The 18365-nt window shown below is 42.0% G+C and overlaps 2 protein-coding genes across 4 annotated transcripts in view; both read right to left on the reverse strand.

Annotated features, from left to right (window-relative positions):
• Positions 1–802: 802 nt before the first annotated feature.
• On the reverse strand, positions 803–6691 carry gpnmb (glycoprotein (transmembrane) nmb). Of its 3 annotated transcripts, none has more exons than XM_055058967.1 (13): positions 6628–6691; positions 6425–6522; positions 4908–5063; positions 4690–4830; positions 4221–4394; positions 3972–4133; positions 3559–3882; positions 2841–2900; positions 2537–2749; positions 2333–2438; positions 1654–1874; positions 1457–1547; positions 803–1312 (listed from the first exon to the last, which is right to left on the reverse strand). In XM_055058967.1, the coding sequence occupies exons 2-13, from the start codon at positions 6486–6488 to the stop codon at positions 1159–1161; spliced, it is 1866 nt and encodes a 621-aa protein (XP_054914942.1). In that variant the 5' UTR covers positions 6489–6522; positions 6628–6691; the 3' UTR covers positions 803–1158. The 3 variants fall into 3 exon arrangements, with proteins under 3 accessions (XP_054914942.1, XP_054914940.1, XP_054914941.1); XM_055058965.1 differs by having other exon boundaries at positions 4669–4830; XM_055058966.1 differs by lacking the exon at positions 6628–6691 and adding an exon at positions 6600–6618 and having other exon boundaries at positions 4669–4830; positions 6425–6496.
• An 11043-nt stretch (positions 6692–17734) lies between these two features.
• The window catches only part of kcnh8 (potassium voltage-gated channel, subfamily H (eag-related), member 8), a 52189-nt gene continuing 51558 nt past the window's right edge, over positions 17735–18365 (reverse strand). Inside the window, exon 16 of the mRNA XM_055058930.1 lies at positions 17735–17995. Coding sequence (XP_054914905.1) covers positions 17940–17995 — 56 coding nt within the window. The 3' untranslated portion in view covers positions 17735–17939. The remainder of the gene's footprint in view (positions 17996–18365) is intronic.

Consider the following 18365-nt stretch of genomic DNA (forward strand, 5'->3'; position numbering starts at 1 on the left):
CTTTGAAATTCTTTAGTCTCCAGTGGCGACCATTCAGCAGATTTGCAGCTGCTACTCAGTAACTGAGCTGCAGTTTTTCAGCTTCTGTGTCACAAAGCAGCCCCCACCCCACTTAGCATACAAAATGGCACTGTGTGTCTGGAAAGTACATAATACTGTCCCTTTAAAAAGCATAATATGAAACTATAAATGTGCTCTGGTAGTCTCCAGCAACAACAAAAAAACCTCAAAGTTGATGATTCATACTTCAATGTCCTGGATTATAACAAAACTGGTCAAAATGTAACCGAGGCAAGAAAGTATATATGGCAAATGTATTGGTTGGTGTATCTCTAGGGGCCTTCAGGAAATAGACAAATTATTTTTTTCTTTATTAAACTGCAAATTGAGACTAAATATTTCAGTGGCCACTATCAGATGAATGCAAAAAACAATCAGTATGATGACTCAAAGAGACATCTTTATTTTTGTTCGTGTCTCTACTCTTGAACAAGCAACCTGATTTTTTTTTAATGCCTGGACATTTAGACAAAAAAGCACTTTCATCTGCGTCTATTTGCAATTTTACAGAGGAGAGGTCAAAGAAAACCTCTGTTTTCTTTCATGTCACAACGTTTTCAGTTGTGACATGAAAACGTGCAACGTAGCGTCAGGAATCCATGCACTCAGCAAATTAACGCGGCGACTTCAATAGTCTGTTTACAGGGCCAAATATTTCACATTACACCAATATTAGATCATAAAGAATTACATTCATGTAATGAGCTGTTTAGGAGATAATTGAATAACTTAGGACTCGCACTTTAAAGTTGAAATTGTTTAATGATGAATCAAAAACCAAAGGTTTTGCAAGAGTTTAAGGGAAAAGCTACAACACATCCTTGATGTTGACGTTTCTTCATATTGCTTTTAATCAAAGGCACCAATATGGCTTATTAAAACTACTTCCCAGCAAATTCATTTCCAAGCTGACATTAAAATTAGTGCAGCAGCCACAAATTAAGCGACCTCTTTAGTGCGCCTTGTCACCTGAATTGTAGAGGGTTAGGATTTGGCTGAATTAGGACACAACATTATTAGTATCAATTCTCATTGCTTCATTTCAGAAGCGTCTTTTCTTTGAAAGTACAAGAGAAAAAAGCTTATTGGATGCAAACCCTACACAGGCTGTCTCTCAGTCAAAAGGTGGCGACTCTCCTCGCTGGAGGGGAAGAGCGCCTCCCTCAGGCGAACCATGTGACTGGCAGCACCAGAATTGGCAGAGGCATCCTCGACCAGCGACCTTCGAATGGGTCTGTAGACCTTGTGACGTCTTAAAAAAGAAGAAGAAGAAGAAAATAAAGAATTTAGAGGGTTTTAATTTTTTGTTTTCTTTGCACAAGAAAACATCTTTGTCATCTGTTCTTGTTGAGTCATAAATTCACAGGATTCAATGTGATGCAAGTGCGACACTCACCGGTAGATCATGCAGGCAGCGATCGCAAAGACCGCCACCAGCACGGCACTCGAAGTCAGGACCACCTGGGCGGTGTTTGAGGTTTTAGGCGCTGGGATGCACAAGAGGGGCAATTAAATTTTTTTTTCAAATTTTTTATAAAATAATTAAAATTTCTGAAGAGGGCATTATTTTTCCAGAGCAGTTTTCCAACCAACCGGCTGCGTCCTGAGACTTGCTGATGGTGATGGTGGTGCTGGCGAGTGCCATGCTGCCGGAGTTCTCCAGGGTGATGTTCACACAGTAGGTGCCCGGTTCCAGGAACCTCCGCCGCAGGTGCACCTCACACTCGGACGAAGGCGGCACGTCGTCGCACATGATGTTGTGTACCTGAGAGCAGCTGGGGTCTGACACGATGCTGCAGGCTGACGTGGGGATGCTGCGGAGGAGCGATGGAGTTGACGAGGTCAAAATCCAGATTCTACATCACTTAATAAGCTGGAGGATTCATCCATTGGACATTAAGTAGGGTTGTGTCTTTACCACATTGTTCAAGTCAAGATGCTGGGGTTTCACTCACTCAAATCCAAACCTTTACTGTTTTTTTTGTAATTTGATGCTTAATCTAAGTTTTTATTTATTTATTTTTTTACATCAAAGCAACCATGTTCGGTTTTCTTCTCCCACTTAGTACTCTTACAACTCAGTCTTTCTTTTTTTTTTTTTAAATACTACATTTTCTTACCGTTCATATATTTGAGGACTCTCCAGTTTCCATCTAAATGTGATCCCAAAATCAAATGCAGTGTTCAAACATTTCCTAACATCAAGATTTAAATGCATTGTGTTTGTATTTTATGTAAAAAAAGAAAAACAAGAGAAAAACAAAATGTTCACCTTCCCAGGCATTTCACCCTGAAGCTGACGTCGGTGTCGGTCACCCTGGCGGCCGACACGTCCACGATGCGACTGTTTAGCCGGTTCCTCAGTGGGGGCTTTGGCTCTGCGTAGAGCACAAAGTCGCAGGAGAGAAGCTGAAGCCGACGCAATTATCAAAGAACATGTTTGAGTCAGGGAAGGGAAACGCCGCTCTCCACCCACCGACTATCGTGATGTTGCCAGAGAAGGTTCCATAGGCGTATCGGAAACAGCCGTTGCCGTTGAGACCCCTGCTTCGGAGCCAAGGCAGGGAGGTGGGGTTGGATTCTGTGGCGACAGTGGACAGGAGGGGCTCCGTCGTGGGCAACCCCGTAGTCGTCGTCGTCACGGCAGGTGAAGTGGAGGAGTTAACGGGCTGACTGGTTTTGGGTGGTGCTAAAACGGAGAAGAGACGAGAGACGGTTGAAGGCTTTCAGATGGTTCTTCTCATGAACAAACCGTACCTCAAGTCCACAAGCAAACTCACCCGGCGTCGTCTTGACCTTCGTTGTGACAGCGTGTGTCACCGGAGGAGTCGTGGGGGCCACTGACGGAGAAGACCCAGGAGAAGTTTATAGAAATGATTCTTGCCTAATTGAAAATTGCAGGCTAGCTTTTAGAGAAATGAAAGACATACAGGCTGAAACTCATCAGAAGTCACAAGTAGATGGTATGTATATCCATTGATCGTTGCTGTTTCTCAATCTTTTCTCTGATAAGCCAATTGATAACAGGTGGTTGGAAAATAAAAATGCACCAGTAACCGGGCAGATTATTTCTGTTTTTGCCTGTGTTGTCATACTGATGTGATTCGGATAATCAAATACAGTCCAACACCAGGCACTTGGGCAGTGCTGGAAGATTTTGGGAGCTGCATCAAGTTCGGTTCTGCCAATGGAATCAACCAACTTCAACACATTTAGCAAGAGCTTACGTCAAACAAGAAAAGTCATGTTTTGCATTATCATCAGAATGTCATTTGCGTTCTGTTGCTTCATTGAGGTTCAGTGTGTGAGGCCGCAAACTTGTGCGATGTTGGCAGGATTCCTGTTCAGACCGGGTAGTTTGGTCACTGCCAAGACCTTTTCTTAGCATTAGTGACCAGAACTAAGGTATTCTGGAAGCTTTGCGACTTCTCCCTGCCAAAAACACATAAAAAAAAACACCTGGATGCTTTTGCAAGCCTGGCTGTCTCAGTCGAGTACCTGTGAGAGGTGGCGATGTGGGGCGCCTCGGAGTTGGAGTGGCAGAGGTGGGTGGACACTCAACAGGAAACGCGGCCTCCACCACCAGCTTCACATTCATCTTTCCCAGCGTGCTGTAGGTGTGTGTGGTCACCTCGCGGTGTGTCACGACCTGATTGCCGTCTCTAAAGTCCCAGATGTAATCCACTGAAGCGGCTGTCTTGAGGTAACCGCTGGGGTCATGAAGCTGGACCTTGAAGACGATCTCCTCTCCACGAATGAAAACACTGGCAGACTTGTTGACGACGGACTTCTGGGAAATGTCGACTGCCAGTGGGATCTTATCTGAGGGCATGCGGGAAGTCGCTATTATTTTTTTGAAAACTTTCAGATTGTGTTCTATTTGATACTTGAACATGTAAATATGCCTCCACCTGTGACTAAAAAAACGCAGTTATCGCTGGTCAAGGGGCTGTACTTCCTGCGCTCACGCTTCCTGTAGACCATAACCTCCATGACTTCTCCCCCCAGTGGGATGCCAGTGGTATTGAGGGTCAGACTGGAAGAAGAGCCGTCGCATGTTTCATAGTACTGGCCTAGAAAGCGGAGGCGAAACAGGGAGGTGGTTCATTCGCAGGGACGTTTGTTGTTCTGCTCGTTGCCGTTTGTCGTATCAAACTCACCCATTGTGTGCCACACGTAAACGTAACTCTTGCGCCTCCAGTCGTTGCTCTGGGGGAAGGGCTTCCCATCGGGAAACACGTTGCATTTTGTCGGGTCTGTGCACTTCCCGAAGCCATAGTCATCCAACCAGGAAGTCCAGTTATAGACGTAGCCTGAGCGAAGCTGTCCGTTGGCTGTCCAAAGGCAAAGAAGGCGATGTCTTGTTAAAAACAATAACAGTTAGATTCAATGAGTGATTTTCAGTGTTCAATGAGGTAACTGAAATAAGATTTATACAAAAGATTTTTTATATCATGAGAGAGAAATTATTTCTACACTTGTTTACTCTTATCACGATTGTTTTGTTGTTTTGTTACAACAAAAATCAGACATCCCAGCTTAATTTTCCAGACTGATCATTTTTCTGTGATGTTTTGTTTGTGCCCTCGCTTGACTTCCTGGCAGCACCTGAGGCCTCCAGCTCCGTACCGTCCTCGCAGTGCTCGTCCCAGACAAGGTCCCCGTTCGCGTCTTCCTTCTGGCACGGAGGATACTCCAGCTTAGCAGTAAAGGTAACGCATGAGCCGTTGAGCGCCGGGCTGTCGCTGGTCAGATGAACCTTTGGTTTGCCTGCAGAGAGGTGCACGTTACTGGAGCCAGAAACGACCTGCAGACGATTTGAAGTCACAGCAGAAGGACCTGCTCACCTCTGTGATGCATGAGCTCTCTTTGGTTCAAGCTTAGTGGAGGGTAGAGGTAATCGTCCCATGGATTGGTGTCAGGCTCCCATCCGGGGATTGCTGGAATAGGAAATGGGAACTTGCCAGCTAACGAATGCTTGTGGGGGAAAACGTCGCTGTACGCTAGAGAAGGAGGAAAACACAAACAGAACTGTGTGAAGCAAGACTCATCTTCATTCCTACCTCAAACCTCTGTGTTGTATCTGGAGTTTATGCAACTGATTATTAGAAAATATCACGGTCTTCTGAGAGGTACATCTTTAAAAAAAACAACAACAAAAAAAAAGTGTGACAAACATGGTGTGCATTGGTATTTGGCCCTTATTGGTCAATACTTTATAGAATCACCTTTCATTGTTATTACAAAGGTGCCATAACTTTACATCTGATGTGTTTTGTTGTTATCTAATGTTCTCCAACAAACAGCTGGATTTCAACTGAACTTGAACTATACAGCAGAGGACTCTGGTTACCAACGGCGAGTCTTCTCAAGGCATTGTTTTATGGGGTGGATTTTATTTAGGGGCACACAAGTAAAGGAGGCTGGCAACAACGGAAACGCTGGATTCTTTCAAAATTGTTCAATCAAATAAAATCCTAAAAAAAAAAAAAAAAAAAAATTGTATTCAAGCTCGTGGTTGAAATTTCACATGTTGTTCAGAAAGTTCAAAGTGAAATCTTGAATCCCTTTTTGAGAGAGTAAAGAGTCAATTTTTCTATAATTTGTATCAGGACAAATTTTTGAAGATTCATCCTGATTGTGAATTTGAATTCAGACGAATTTCGGGAATTCAAAAAGTCAAATTTGGTTGTATGAAACGCAAACGCTGGTTTGAGAGCACGAGGCAAAAAGTGACGATTTTCCTGTGGGTTCCCGTGCAGGCCGCGTTGGTTCGGATTTGATGTTTTTTTTTTTTTTTTTTCTCTTTCCAGACTGACTTCCAGGTCGCGGTCAGACGAAAACAACACATTCCATCGATCTGATTTGATTACAGGAGAAAATAGAACTGCAACCTCCGCTGGAGCGTCTGCGACTGCGCAGCACGGGCGCGGACAAACCATCACTGTTCTGCAATCAAAACAAGATTTATTTAATATTATCATTTCTATATTTTGTGTTTTTAGAATTTGATCCGCGGTTTGATATGTTTGAATGATGTGACTAACTCACCAAAGAAGAAGAAGAAGAAGAAGAAGAAAAAACCAAACAAACAAACAAATAAAAAAAGAATATAGGCTATATATTTTTTAAGTGCGTCAAATAAATAATAATTTACGGGCGGACGTCACTTTGATCGGTGGCTTTGGAGCCGGAGCATGCGCTGTGTAATTAGTTTCACGGGACTGGCCGCAGAGAGCTGCATGGACACAGTTCACAAGTTCGTGCCAAAGCTGCGCGGCATCAAGCGCCGTTCCTGCACGTCCAAAAAAAAAAAAAACAGTTTCGCGTCGTCGCTGAAAAACAGGTAAAAGTTCAGACTTACTTCTTCGCGCATCGAGCTGACAGGCGCAAAAAGCCAGGAGGCACAAGAAACGCAGGATCCCCATGTCCGCCCCTTCAGAACAGAGGAAATTTCAAATCCTGAAAAAACACACAAAAAACCCCAAAATAAACAAGAAATAAAATTAAAAAAAAAAAAGAAGAGAAGTTTCACAAACGGCGATATCTCTTTCTGACAGCACCGACCCAGCTCTCCCCGTCCAGCGCCTTCCTCGCTTCTTGTCCTCTGGGATGTCCCCTGAGATGTCCCCTGGATTTTTATGGGGCCCCGCTGGGCGCGCGGACATGTGACGCCTCCTAATAAGGTGCGTGTCATCGCTCATTAAGGCTCGCTGCGGACCGGAGCTCATGAGACGGGGGGAGAGATGCGCATGCTCGTTTCCCTATTTCACAAACACCTTTGACACATAAACGATCGAACAGAATCAATTTATTAAGAGACATTTCATTCGTGGACCGAGGACGCTGTTGGGATTATTTATGTTTTTTGGGGGGTTGAAGTTTTCTATTCTAGTCAAATGAATAGAATAATTTGCAAAAAAAAAATAAAAAAAATAAATAAAAAAATAAAAACACGCATACTTTTTGTTGTAAATGTTTCTTTTTATTGTCTTTTAAGGAATTCGACACGAACAATGAAGAATGAACAAAAAAACAAAACAAAAAAACAACAACGTGTGGAACAAATTCGATCAGTATGAGATGTGATTAAGCAATAACAAAATTGGATATAATTTGGCGCCCCTCCATATTTATTATTATTATTTATTTATTTATTTATTTTTTAATCCATAGGTGAACTTTCACAGTGACATTTCCCCTCCAAACAAAGCCAATATTTTTCCTTAGAGAGGTGATCATCTGATAACACGAATAGCCCCCCCCCACATGACAGGCCCCCTCCCTCATATGACTGAAATACTGCAAACATTTTAGTTTGTCGCGTGGCGCAGTGTCGGTGATCTCTCGCGCAGCCCGCACGAAAAAAAAAAAAAAAGGAGAAGGAAGAGGCATGATACCCGGCGGGTTCGTTTCTCCGACACCATCCGCAACATGTGACTGTGATCTCTTCCTCTGTCACGGGGAGGTTGGGAAACGGCGACAGAAGCCCCACTGGAGGAAGAGGCCAGGACCTTTCATCTGACGGAGAAAGTGAACAGATGCAAATCCTGCAGGTATGACGCGGCGGTGGAGGGAACAGAGCAGGATGAGGGAACAGAGCAGGTTGAGGGAACAGAGCAGGATGAGGGAACAGAGCAGGATGAGGGAACAGAGCAGGTTGAGAGAACAGAGCAGGTTGAGGGAACAGAGCAGGATGCTTCCATTGAAATTATGACTTCTTTTTTTTTTGTGACATATCCTTCTAATCCCAGTGCAGATGATGTCAGTTAAATAACGCTCAAATCCATCTATGAACTGAACTCACATGATATCAGTCGACTTAAAAGAAAATCATAAAAAGAATTAAAATACATGTTTTAAGGCTCATCAGATGATGAAACATATATCTATTTCTGGAACGTGAACACAAGGTTTTCATTAGTCATCCAGCATTCTAAATATCTGGACAGAATTTAAAGAGAGTAAAGATCGGCCTCTGAGTGGTTCCAAAACCAGGAAACATTGGATAAATTGATAAAGACGCCATCAACTTTTTTGTCTCACAACTGTCTGAGAAAATGGTTTCAATGGAAATAATTTGTCCAGGTGTCTCCTTTCATTCAGTCATCATAACTCACTGAAAATGACTAATGCTTATCATTAGTCATTTAATGCTGACTCAGCATGAAAGCGTTGACTCAGTAGACACGACTTCCCAGATCAAAAAGGGTAAATCAGAGAAATAACCTTATTTTCACAATTTATTGACAGATTTTTATTTCACATATATAGTGTGAACTGGAATTGAGAGGCCAAATCAAATTCTGGGATCTGTCCTGACCTAAAAACAACAACAACAAAAAACAAATGACATTTGTTCCACCATGATTATGAAAAGGTCAGAGTTTCTATTCTTGATCTATGTGAGCAGGGAAGATGACCTTTGGCCATGTGAAGTTATGGCCAAAGGTAGTGAGTCTGGTCACCTGTTTCCATGCCGAGGATTGGTCCATCCTCCTTTGCACCGTGCACAGTGAGCTCATCACCACACCTGCCTGCCTACCTGCCTGGTATTTACCCTTCCAGGTTGCCTGAGGACCGTTCTGACTGCGTGTCTCGTCTGGATTGGGTGCGTTTGATTCGCAGCACCAGGCGGCTGAGCGTTGGAGAGCGCCTCTCAGTGGGTGCCGCCCAGGCACCCGGGGATGTCCTGGTGTTCATGGGTACATGGACTCGCACTGTGAATGCCAGAAAGGTTGGCTAGAACCTCTCCTGGAAAGAGTTGAATCGAACAGGTACTGTTCTCTTTCATTTTGAAAGAAAGATGAGAAGTTCCAATGCCAGCTCACGAAACTGAATCAAGCCAGTCAGAGTTTTTCTTTTATTTAGGTCAGTATAGCCAGTGGTCAAGAAGAAATCCAGCTGTGAGCTTCAACTCGACTTCCTGTGCTATTTGACAGAAATATAAAAGGATGAAAAGTTTTCAGTTGTCCTTAGTCATTAGTGAAGCAGCAGGTTGTGTATCTAAGACTTAGCTCTCATGATTTGGCTGTGGTCATCCTCCAGACTGCCTGCAGTGTGCCTCTAATTAGACTGGGTAATTAGGTTGAACTCTCAGGCTTTGAATCTGCAGTAACTTGGATATTCTAGACACACGTTTAACCCTTTCCCCACTTTTAACCTTCATTTTATTTTATTTTTTTTAATCCTGTATTAAATTTCATGTGAGGATCATTCCCAGATATATATTTTAAAAAACAACAACATAAGAACAAAATCTTCACATTTGTTGCATTACATTCAGTTACATAAACACACAAAATCCCAAAGCTTTCCTTGATTTTGTAGAGCAGCTTAACACCAACATAGGTTACAGGAATACACGTACATTTAGATGTAAAAAGTTCCTATTTAATGTCTTGTACAGGACCAGAATCTTCTCCCCTCGTAATGGATGCAATAGATTTCAGTATAATGCCACCTAGTGGTTGGTTAGAGGAGCGCTCCATTGGAGACTCGACTTTCACTGGGAATCAAACCCTGCAGACCCACAGCTGCTCCAGTTTAAGCTTGAGTGCTCTTTCAAGCTCAGTCCGTCTGCAAACGTCTTCCCATCAACTCTCACCAGTTTCTCTGTCCTTACTGAAAGTTTGACATCAAAACGTCTGATCCTCAATGCTGCACCTCAAGCTCTTCATTACAGGAAGAAATACTTCAACATTAATACCAGGGCAAGAAAAATCAACCCTGAAGAGAGTGATGTAAAATGAGACCGATTACTGGATAACATACATTTATAGCTGCTCATTTTTAGAATCTCAGTCACACAATAACAACCTTTAAGAATCTGCAAACGGATGATTTTTATTTTCACTAAGTTATTTTGGGGGAACCAAAGATTTCAGCTGCCTGCAATCATCTGTTATATTATTAACTCTGTTTATTTGAATTATTTCCCCTGGGATTGGACCTTCACTCACACACGTTTGTTACAGTTTATCACAGCAACACAGTAATTTACTATTACTTATTCTCTCTTGTTCCATCTTAATGAGCACAACATGCAGGTGAGTCATAAATGCTATTAACTGGCGATATGACAGCCATTTTGTTTGCGGTAACATAAATATACTGATATACCGAGTTGTGTTTTCATGAACAGACTAAATACCGCGATTCATATTGAGGTTACGAAGGACAAATAAAATCATTTATTTAGAGGAAAATAACAGACTCAGCCTTCAGAAATAATAATAATAATAATAATGATAAGACATGCAGGGCAAAGTGAGGCGATCTGCGGAGGCCCAACTGTAACTAAGTTAAATAGATATTCTGACATGCGCAGTAAAGTGGCTGCTGACGTGAGGATATAACGTTGTTTAATGCCTATGACGTCATAGTCTTTATTTGTTCGTTCTTTTCCCCTAAAGGTCACTTTGCACTCGCTCCTCGCATAGCCAGTTCTCACTATCGTTGCAGAAAACCCGAATCTCGTCTTCAACCCAACTAATCATCTTGCCGAGTAGTCAGAGGTCAGCATTCGAAACCCAGACCGTCACCGTGGAAGCCCTGATGCCTGCGGTCGACCCGTTTGTCAGAAACCTCACCCCCAAGGAGAGGCTGGGACTGGCAAACGGGAACCCAGAACCCACCACCAAAGGTCTCTGCTCTGCAGGAGACCTTGAAAACATCTTGGAGCTGCTGACGTCCAACGTTCTGCTTGGTGCCCACAAAGAAAGACGCAACATGAAGGACCTGAAGGCGGCCGTGGGGAACACGGTTCCCGAGACTTTTGCTAAAGTCCTGGACATCAACAAAGACTTCAACACTGAACACACACAGAATTTGAACCGAATAATTGTCCAACATCTGCTGGCGAGAGTCAACAACAGCTTGGACTCAGAACATCTTGAGAAGGCGCCTCGCATGTCAGTCATCAGTCATATGGTTGATGAAACCATTTTTATAATGCAGGACCTTTTTGATGGATCCTACTCACCTGAACCAGCCGACGTCAAAACCTATCAGCCAAAGACAAAATCTAAAGGTCTGGCAGGCAGGATTAAGACATTTTTTAGAAGTTTTATTGGAAAACATTCAGCAAAGGTGGCTCCAATGATGATTCACGAAGAACCGGAAACATCTCTGCCTCAAGACAAGCTGAGCATCCAGGTGGAAGATAGCGAAATGTCGGCAGGAGAAGCTTCTCCAGCAGACAGCGATTCCGAAGGATGTGAAGCAATGGCAGATGTTGTTCCTCTGGACGTCCAGGCAACCCCAGAGCATCAGCAAGAGGAGCCTGCGGCTGGTCAGATCTCACCTGTGGAGCCGTTTGTTCCTCTGAATCCTGCAGACATGGAGAACTCTGTGCCAGAGACTCAGTCGACCGAAAAGTCACAGGACGTACAAGGGAAGCCAAAACCGGATGACATCCAATCCATGGGAGCTTCCTTTCGTCCAGTGTGCTTGTTGACTGAGAATCTCCTGGAACTGGAATCAGACTCGGAGTCCAGCTCTGATGAAGCCACATCTGATGAATCCGACAGTCAGATGTTGGCTTCATCAGAGCTGGACGATGACGGGAATGAGGGCTTTACAGATTCCCATGTTTGTGCTGAAGAGGAACGAGAGGACCAGGTTTCAGATCCACCTGGACTGATGGTTTTCCATCCGGTTCCAAACAAACCCAGAGTCCTGAAAAAGAGCCCAGATAAGATCAGGCGCTGGGCCAAGGCCATCATTCAGTCCCTAATGAGGGTGTGCAGCAAGGCCGACAACATCCTCTTTCTCCTGCAGGCTGGAACATCCATAATGGAGAGAAATGTCCTGATGGTCATGGAAAACGGTCTTCAGCCTCGGTGGAAGACCTTCAGCTCCATTAAAAAGGTCATTATAAATATGTTTGGTAGACAGGCAATTTTATACACGTTTAGTTATGTCTTTTGTATACTTGCTATTGATTAATTGTTAGGTTTTTTTTATACTTGTTATTGATTAGTTGCTAGGTCTTTTTATACATGTTTAGTTGTTAGGTCTTTTTATACTTGTTATTGATTAGATGCTAGGTCTTTTTATACTTGTTATTGGTTAGTTGCTAGGTCTTTTTATACTTGTTATTGATTAGTTGTTCCTAATTGATAATGAACCCACTTTACTCAAATCTATCTCTTAAATAATACACGTCAATTTGTGTCAGATGGACGTTCCTGACTCAATGCTGGTGGTTCCACTTGTTGCCTGAACCCGGAGACTGCAGGGGGTAAAGCTATTGCAGATGAAGTGTCGTCTTGTTGCATAGACCTACTTTTGAATATATATGTATATTTTTCAGAGAACAGTCATCTGCAACAACACAACTCTTTGTTGAACCTGTTGGTGTACATTTTGGGTAAGGCAAATACTTACCACAAACCCTTCAGTACAAACACTACCTTTATCATGCACTGCATTACTTACGCTGAATTTGTACTAATTTGAATACACCCACCAGAAGAATTGTACAAAAAATCAAGTATATTTCTGCTTTTAAATCAGGATGTTTGTGTATATTTTTCTTCCCAATCTCGGTCATTCTGCGCTCTCGGTTTAAGTCCATCTGAACCGGAGCAAAGCTGAAACTTTAACAACTTTGTGGTAAACGAGGCACTTGGTATTTGGCCAACTGACGCCAGAAAAAGAGTCCCTCTGGAAACCTTTTTACATCCTGTACATAATACAAAAAAGTGACAGTGAAAAAGCGACAGAAAATGTGGAATCTCAGCCTCAAGGGGATCAAACAAACAAAACATGTATATTAGTAATACTTATAACCGATTTACGGTTAATTGTTAATTAATTTATTAGATTAAAATTAGTTTCAATCGATCAGCTAATAATCTCTGCTTAAGACTATTGCTGTTGCAGTTTGGTCACCATCCAGCAGAGGGCGCCGCTGGTCATCCATAAACGGAGCTGTCATACGGGATCAAAGATGGCGGTGCTCTGAAACGAAACGGTCCCCACGGAGACAGTTATGGGATGTTATGCGACCCATATTTTTTACATTTAAAACCTCTAAAAGCTTCTCAAGATAATTTAACCGAGCATCAATTTCTCAACCAAAATTCCTGACATGCCAAGATGACGGAGGAAAAACGCAGAAAAGAAAAATAACCTAACATAAAAAGACATTATATTAATAAGAACAGTTCATTTTGAGGGCTGTCTTAGAGCAATAATGTGAAAAAACAACAACACAATTTTCTGTCTATTCAGTTACAACTAACTTTGAGCAACTTGTCACTCCATGATGTGCCTGTTGCATGAAACACAGGAACTCTGGGTATTGCGTACTGATTGTACAAAACTATTATTTTCTTCTTGTTAGAAGACTTTATATATCTACAGACATACAGTAATGGCAAACAGAAAAACAAAAACACAAGCATAACTCTGAGTCATAAATGAGGATCGAAGCTGCATACATATGTGGAATGTATATGAATAATTAAATACTTATGTCATTTGCTTTACAGACTTCCAAACAAAGACATGGATAATAATTACAAAAATATATTTTTATAAAGTAAAAGTAAAATCAGTTATTGTTATGTTTACCTGCCTGAACAAAGCCTTAATATTTTATTGCATTTATTTAGTATCGTTGCTGTGCTATTATCATTTAAATAAAATTCAGAGATTGTGTAAAAATAAACCAAAGCTTTTTGTTTTGTTTTTTTAAATGCCTTCTCAGTTGTCAACAGCAGAGGGAGCCGTGGGTCTTCAACGTCACCAGCGTTGAAAAATGCTTACAAGTGTCTTAGTTATTGGCTGTACAAACAAATCACATTCACTCATGAAAGAAGTGAGATGTAATGTTGCTGCATTATGAAGCAGGTTTCTCTGTTATAGTACGGCTTGGAGTAGTCATTGACTTGTGATGAGAAAGAGAGAGCAAGAAGGCTAGAATGAAGAAGAAAAAAATTATGTTTTACTAAGATTTGAAAAAAAAAGAAGAAAAACTTCACTGCCGGCATGAATGTGTTGACGTGGTTGAAGCCTCTGTTGCTCTTAGGACCAGTCACTGAGCTCCGTCATGCTTTTCTAACACCATTTAGCCCCACTTACAGAACATCTTGGAAATTAATTTGCCATAAACTGTCTAAAGCTTTCTGTTGAAGGTAAACACTGTCGTCAATTACAATGTTACCGTTATTCAGGTAATACGTGTTTGATTTTGAGTTGCCATAAAAAATAAAATAAAAAGACATACTTCTGCTTTAGCTTAGGAGGTAATGGAAAATAAAATGATAATGATAATAATAATTTAAAAAAAGGTTGGCAACAAAAATTGTTGTGAAAAATCAATCCAGGTTTCAATAGAGAAGGTAACTAGAAGGCATTAACTTGTAACAAAATGTTATAAGTTAATACCAGTTTAAAGCCTGTAACAACATGAGCCGAAGAGCCACTCAGAAAGGAAGAAATCATGACTTAAAAAAAGTCATAAAACATCCAGTTGAAGTTGTAAGAAGATGAAAATAATTTGAGGTATTCAAAGTGTAAAATTTCTCCATCTTTTGAAAACCGGAAAAAAACTAAAGAGTTTCTGACAAAATTAGTCTTCTGAAGAGTTCCCTTCACTCCTGACATCGCCCTCCTCCCCTGACGTCGGCTGTGACCTTTTGCCTCCCCTTCGCCGTCGTCTCCTCCAGACAGCATCTTCCATCTTTTCTCCATGCTGGGGCGACCGCGGCGATAAACACCGAACCTCAAACGCCCACAGACGCTGACGGCTGCCAGGCATGTCATATTATCGCTCCCAGAGAACCGGGTGACTCAGACGGAGATCCATACGCGTGTCTCCAGAGAGAGGGAGCTGATCGTAGACTTCCAGTGCCGGCCTCGGAGAACCTTGGTTTTCTTTTTTCACAGTCAGTTCTATTTTTTTTTAGCGATCCCTAAGGTGCGGTGAGGTCTTTGTGGATGAGCGTCTGGAGCAGAGCTGACACAAAGCACAGATTAACTGCAGTGAAATGGGATAACAACTTGACAACCAGCAGCAATTAGGGTCAAACGGAGTTATCAATATGTTAAAAACACACACTGTGTGGCTTTTAAGAAACGGTTTGCAAAGCTCTTAATGAGCTCCAGACTGAAAGGAATGTATGATTTATGAACTTTATGAAAGTTTATTTTGAGATACAGAATTGTTTTTGCACTGGTGTTTTTTTTTGTTGTTGTTGTTACTTTGAGGGAAAAAACCCAAACATATTTCTAATAAGAGATAATCCCTGTAAAGCTCGTCAAATATGTAATCTTAAATATTCTTTTAACAATCTACAAATAGAAGCTTGCTTCTTAAATCTTTACATTTCGATACATAGGTCAAGCCAGGGTCTGAGACATCCAGAACACTGACCCCACCTGGACTGCCTGAATTCTTGAAAACCAGAGATCGTTAAGACAGAGAACAGATGTTATGAAATCTGATTTTCACATCTCGAAACCCGCAGACACATAAACACGCAGCACAAAGACACAAAATGTCATCTGAAACTTTCTGACAAGGTCTGCTCCGGGAACAAAACACTGCCAAGTGTTCCTTCTTCGTGCATACGTTTCAGCGCCGGCGTCTCAGCAAGGACACTTAAATCAGCGTTACCTCAGCACAACAGAAGAACAACTCTATCCTGAAAGCTCTTTGGGAGGATAATTCTCCAACATTTGTTGCAAAACTACTAGAAACTCTCCTCTGACAGGCAGACAACAAAAGAGGTTATTTAGCTGCTGTCTTGGTGCTTTTCTTTTCTTTTTTGTCCCCATCTAAGGAAAGAAGCTGCCATTAATCTCCACTTCTGACATGCTTATTGTTCTGCTACCCCCTCCCATCACTTTTGCAGAAGCACCTATAGACACTCATTTATCAAAACAAAAGTTGTCCTGCAAGGACATCTGTCCTCCCGTCCCCCCACACACGTCTTCTTGCTTTACATCGATGCAAATAGCGGCTGCTGTCTCACTTCGAGCGGGGCAGATAAATGTGAAGCCCTCAAGCCGAGGGCCCCTCAAGGCCTGGTGCTTATGGGGGAAACATAACAAGTCAAACATTAAAGCTGGAAGAGCCTAATTCAAATGTAAGGACCACAGCGGGTTACTGCACAAATGTCCACTATGTCCACAGAGATGAAAGCGCTGCTATTTATTACCGAGAAGAAAGTTCTCTCCTCCAACAAAGCTACTTTTTTTTTTTTTGTGTATATATTTATTTTTTTTAGAACCAAAATCTGGGGCAAAGGACAAGTGAAGTGGCTCCTTTCACTGGAATCAAGTGCTCATTTGAATGGAAGAAAAATCATGTGCGGCTGTGCCCTGACAAAAATGCGCGCTCGAGTGGAAGGGAGGGACTGTTGGTGTATTCGGGTCAGGGCTGGAAGTGAATTCTCAGGTGTTAAAAAGAATCCCTTCGGTAGAGATTTTCCCACATTCAAGGGAGAAAAACAAAATTGAAACAAGAACGAGAAAGGCTGGAAAGTAGCAAACCAGGTGGGCTTCAGCCGGGCTAATGACAGATTAAGTGGGGAAAGCGGTGAATTAAAGATGAGTTTGCTGGCAGGTGGATAAAACGACGTGTAAGCGGCGAGGATGGGGTTGTCTGTACGCCATTAAATATGAATGGGTCTCGTGACCCCGGGCGAAATGACAACATTCCCACAGATGTGCAGCTAAATGCACGAGTAATCATTCTCAGCGCAAAAGCATCCAGATCATCTTGGGGCAGAGCGCTCGGCGAACTCTGACCTCTGTTTCCCATTAAGGTTTTTATACATGACTGAGAAAAACAGCGTGAAAATTCCACGTCACTCACCGACATAAATTGCGGATAAGTATTTTAGAGTGTGCATCTAATTACTACACTCACACACTTCAGACTGTCGAACAAAAATGACCACTGTGCTTATGTGGTCATCTTTTGTTGTTGTTGAGCATTTACGTTAACAGATAGCTCCAAAACTTTCGTTTTTGTTTGTCCTTTGGTAATTCTTCTAGGATTTTCAGGGAAGAGAGTTGGAATCATGGTTCCACAAATTACAGAGTTGAGCAGGTCCTGAAGAAGCAGAACAAACACAGACCACCACACTCCCTCCACCGTGTTTGATTGTTGGTATCTTTAATGCTAAGTTATGATGGGTCACAAACCTTCCGAGAAAGTCTTTCGAGTCACTTTCAAAGACTATGAAGATGTTTTTTTTTGTTTGTTTGTTTTCTTTTTGGTAAATCTGAGCACTTTGTGTTATTTTGGTCTAAAAAGGTTTTGACCTCGTCACTCTCCTGTGGATGACCTTTACCCCCAATGTTTTTCATTTTTATTGCCTGAGGAGAGTGAGGCGCTAAGTGCTTTTGGCTCTTGTTGTTGGTATATTTTGGATGACGTAACGATGCCGTCCTGATTCTTAATATTAGATTCACCACATCTAGGAAGGTTGACTGCCACAACTGTTCTATGTTTTTGTAGATATTGGCTCCCTACTCAACCATAAAGCCTTTGAAATGGCTTTGTAACCTTTAACTTTGCACTTTATTTATTTACCTCTCAAGTAGAATGTGTTGGCTATAAAACAGCTACTAACCTGACTTTCCATCTGTTCAATGACTCCCCCAAACCTCCGATGTATTTCTTTGGTGAACTCAAAACAAGAAATCCATCTCATAACAGTCATGTTTTTTTTTAATAGCATATGTGTTTATCTGATAAATATAAAAAAAGGAAAAAGGTTGTTACAGTACATTCCATTTGCAGAGAAGCAGAGTCAAAGCTACAGGACTTGAGATGACGAGAGCAGATCTGTTGGACAAAAGTTATGATCTTATTCCTGGTTTAACGTCGCATCAGCTGAGGCCAGCGAGCAGCACTGTCATAACTTCCTTCGCCGGTTGCATTGTTTTTGGCCGTTACGCACGGCTGAATTCTCTAAAGTAAAAACGAAATACATTTTCAGTGTGGATACATTCATATATATTTATATAAAAATGTCTTTATTTCCCTATTGTGCTTTATGAGGGAATATTGCCTTCACTCTGACAGGTGAGTGAACTGAAAATCTCGGAGATGCTAACCCAGGGCGCCAATCGGGGAGGAATGCATTATGGTGGGGCTCGTGAACCAATTGGAGGGCATTTGCTCCAGGCCACTTTACAACAGGGGGTGACTACCTTGTGCCCCAAAATAACCCTCGTTTAAACAGAGCTGACTCCTGCTAAATATGCATCAGTAAATGCCAGGTTTAGCGATTAAAATACCAAACCGTGTTTCCTTTAAATAGAAAGGGTAAATGGCAAGC

Source organism: Poeciliopsis prolifica, unplaced genomic scaffold, assembly GCF_027474105.1.
Source record: "Poeciliopsis prolifica strain line A6 unplaced genomic scaffold, Auburn_PproV2 SCAFFOLD052, whole genome shotgun sequence".
NCBI classification, from domain to species: domain Eukaryota; kingdom Metazoa; phylum Chordata; class Actinopteri; order Cyprinodontiformes; family Poeciliidae; genus Poeciliopsis; species Poeciliopsis prolifica.

Bases quoted from the DNA above. Each gene is read 5' to 3' on its own strand.
- gpnmb (XM_055058965.1), bottom strand. From the start codon at position 6,488: ATGGGGATCCTGCGTTTCTTGTGCCTCCTGGCTTTTTGCGCCTGTCAG. The intron at 2,901-3,558 runs GTACTCGACTGA...CTTCTCCGTCAG, and splicing joins CACATCGCCACCTCTCACAG to TGGCCCCCACGACTCCTCCG. The intron at 1,875-2,332 runs GTGAACATTTTG...GCTCCTCCGCAG, and splicing joins AGGGTGAAATGCCTGGGAAG to CATCCCCACGTCAGCCTGCA.